General features: G+C 47.1%; 1 protein-coding gene across 1 annotated transcript; it reads left to right on the forward strand.

Annotated features, from left to right (window-relative positions):
* Positions 1–199: 199 nt before the first annotated feature.
* EAH_00063620 (myosin light chain 2, putative) lies at positions 200–1372 on the forward strand (the record flags this gene model as incomplete). The annotated part of the gene is made up of 4 exons (XM_013393103.1): positions 200–343; positions 522–652; positions 981–1031; positions 1351–1372. Coding segments are annotated over 4 exons (348 nt in total), but the record flags the coding sequence as incomplete, so codon positions are not given.
* Positions 1373–1591: the final 219 nt, after the last annotated feature.

Below are 1591 nucleotides of genomic sequence, written 5' to 3' on the forward strand. Positions count from 1 at the left end.
CTATCTCCTTGTTGTCTCCTTTCAGTCTTCTTCCTGTCTCCTTTCTGTCTAATATCTGTCTAGTACCTGTCTCCTTTCTGTCTTCTACCTCATTTCCCTGTCTCCTTTCTGTTTGCTTTCTGTCTCCTTTCTGTCTTCTACCTCATTTCACTGTCTCCTTTCTGTTTGTTGTCTGTCTCCTTTCTTGTGTCTCCTTTAGGGTTACAGTCCCGGGGAGAAGGACTGCGCCTCCCTGCCGGCTCAAGTTGATTACAAGTCTTTTCAGACTTTTCTTACTGGGGCCCTTCATGCAGAAGATTTGGCTGAGTCTTTTCAGCGGTTCTTTTCTCTCTTTGACATCCAGGTAACCCTCCCTAGGGTTTAGGGTTTAGGGTTTAGGGCTGAGGGAGTAGAGGTCATAGATTTGGATTGTAAGGGTTTAAGGGTAAGGGATATTCGGGTTTAGGGTTTAGCGTTGGGGAGGTGCTCCGGCTTAGGGTTTAGGGTTTAGGGTTTAGGGTCTTGGGCTGCTGCTTCCTCAGGCCACCGGCGACTTGTCTGCAAAACAACTTTGCAATATCGCCGGCGACTTGTCTGCAAAACAACTTTGCAATATCGTGCAGATGTATGGAGACGAACCCTTGTCAAAGGAAGAGGCCACTAAGTTCACCGAGTATGTCAGGGTTTAGGGTTTAGGGTTTAGGGTTTAAAGGGTTCTATAGGATTTCCAATGCTTAGACGGGGCTTTCTCTAGCAGCGTCTAGCGGGGTTTCTTTTCCCTCACCCTGCATGCATGCATGCTTACCTGTCTGCATGCATGCGTCCATGCATGCGTGCATGCATGCATGCACGCTTACCTGACTTATAGCATGCATGCGTGCATGCATGCATGCATGCATGCATCTACGCTTACCTGACTGCTTGCATGCATGCATGCGTACATGCATGCATTTTTATAAAGCCTAAAGGGGCACAAACGTTTGTGTGTGTTGTGGATGCAGGATTGTGATGGGGACAGAAAAAGTACTGCCTATAAATGTAGTTGTAGATAGGTAGGTTTGTAAGGGGTTCAGACTGCAAAGGAAGTGTCTCCTCCTGCTTCCTTCTCTTTTCGTTTGTGTCTCCTCGTGTTTAGGTCTCTATGGGGCTTGGGTTGTTGTCTGTTTGCCTCTGCTTCTCTGTCTGTCTCCTGCTGCTTCAGTCTCCTTTTGTTGGTGTTGTTTGTCTCTTGTGTCTCCTTTCGTTTCTGTCTCTTTATTTCTGTCTCCAGCTGTCTCCTTTTGTCTCCTTTTCTCTCCTTTTGTCTCCTTTTGTCTCTTTGTTCTGTGAGTTGAGTTGAAGTGTTATGCTTTTGTCTTCTGCTATTTGCAGGATAATGGAGGGGCAGGTCTGAGGCCTTAGCTTCATTGCTTTGGGGCTTGAAAGGCGTCAGTGCATGCAGGGGCCAGCTGCTGCTGCTGCTGCAGCAGCTGCTATAGCAGCAGCAGAAGCTGCTGCTGCTGCTTTTTCTGCTGCTTTCTTAGAGCTGTTCGCGGCGGCAGCAATAAGACCATTTGAGACCAAACTCTGAGCTCTTTGCTACCTCTAAGAGTTTTATATATATATATATATA

This window comes from Eimeria acervulina, genomic scaffold (assembly GCF_000499425.1).
Source record: "Eimeria acervulina Houghton genomic scaffold, Eah_scaff1857, whole genome shotgun sequence".
Classification (NCBI taxonomy): Eukaryota; Apicomplexa; class Conoidasida; order Eucoccidiorida; family Eimeriidae; genus Eimeria; species Eimeria acervulina.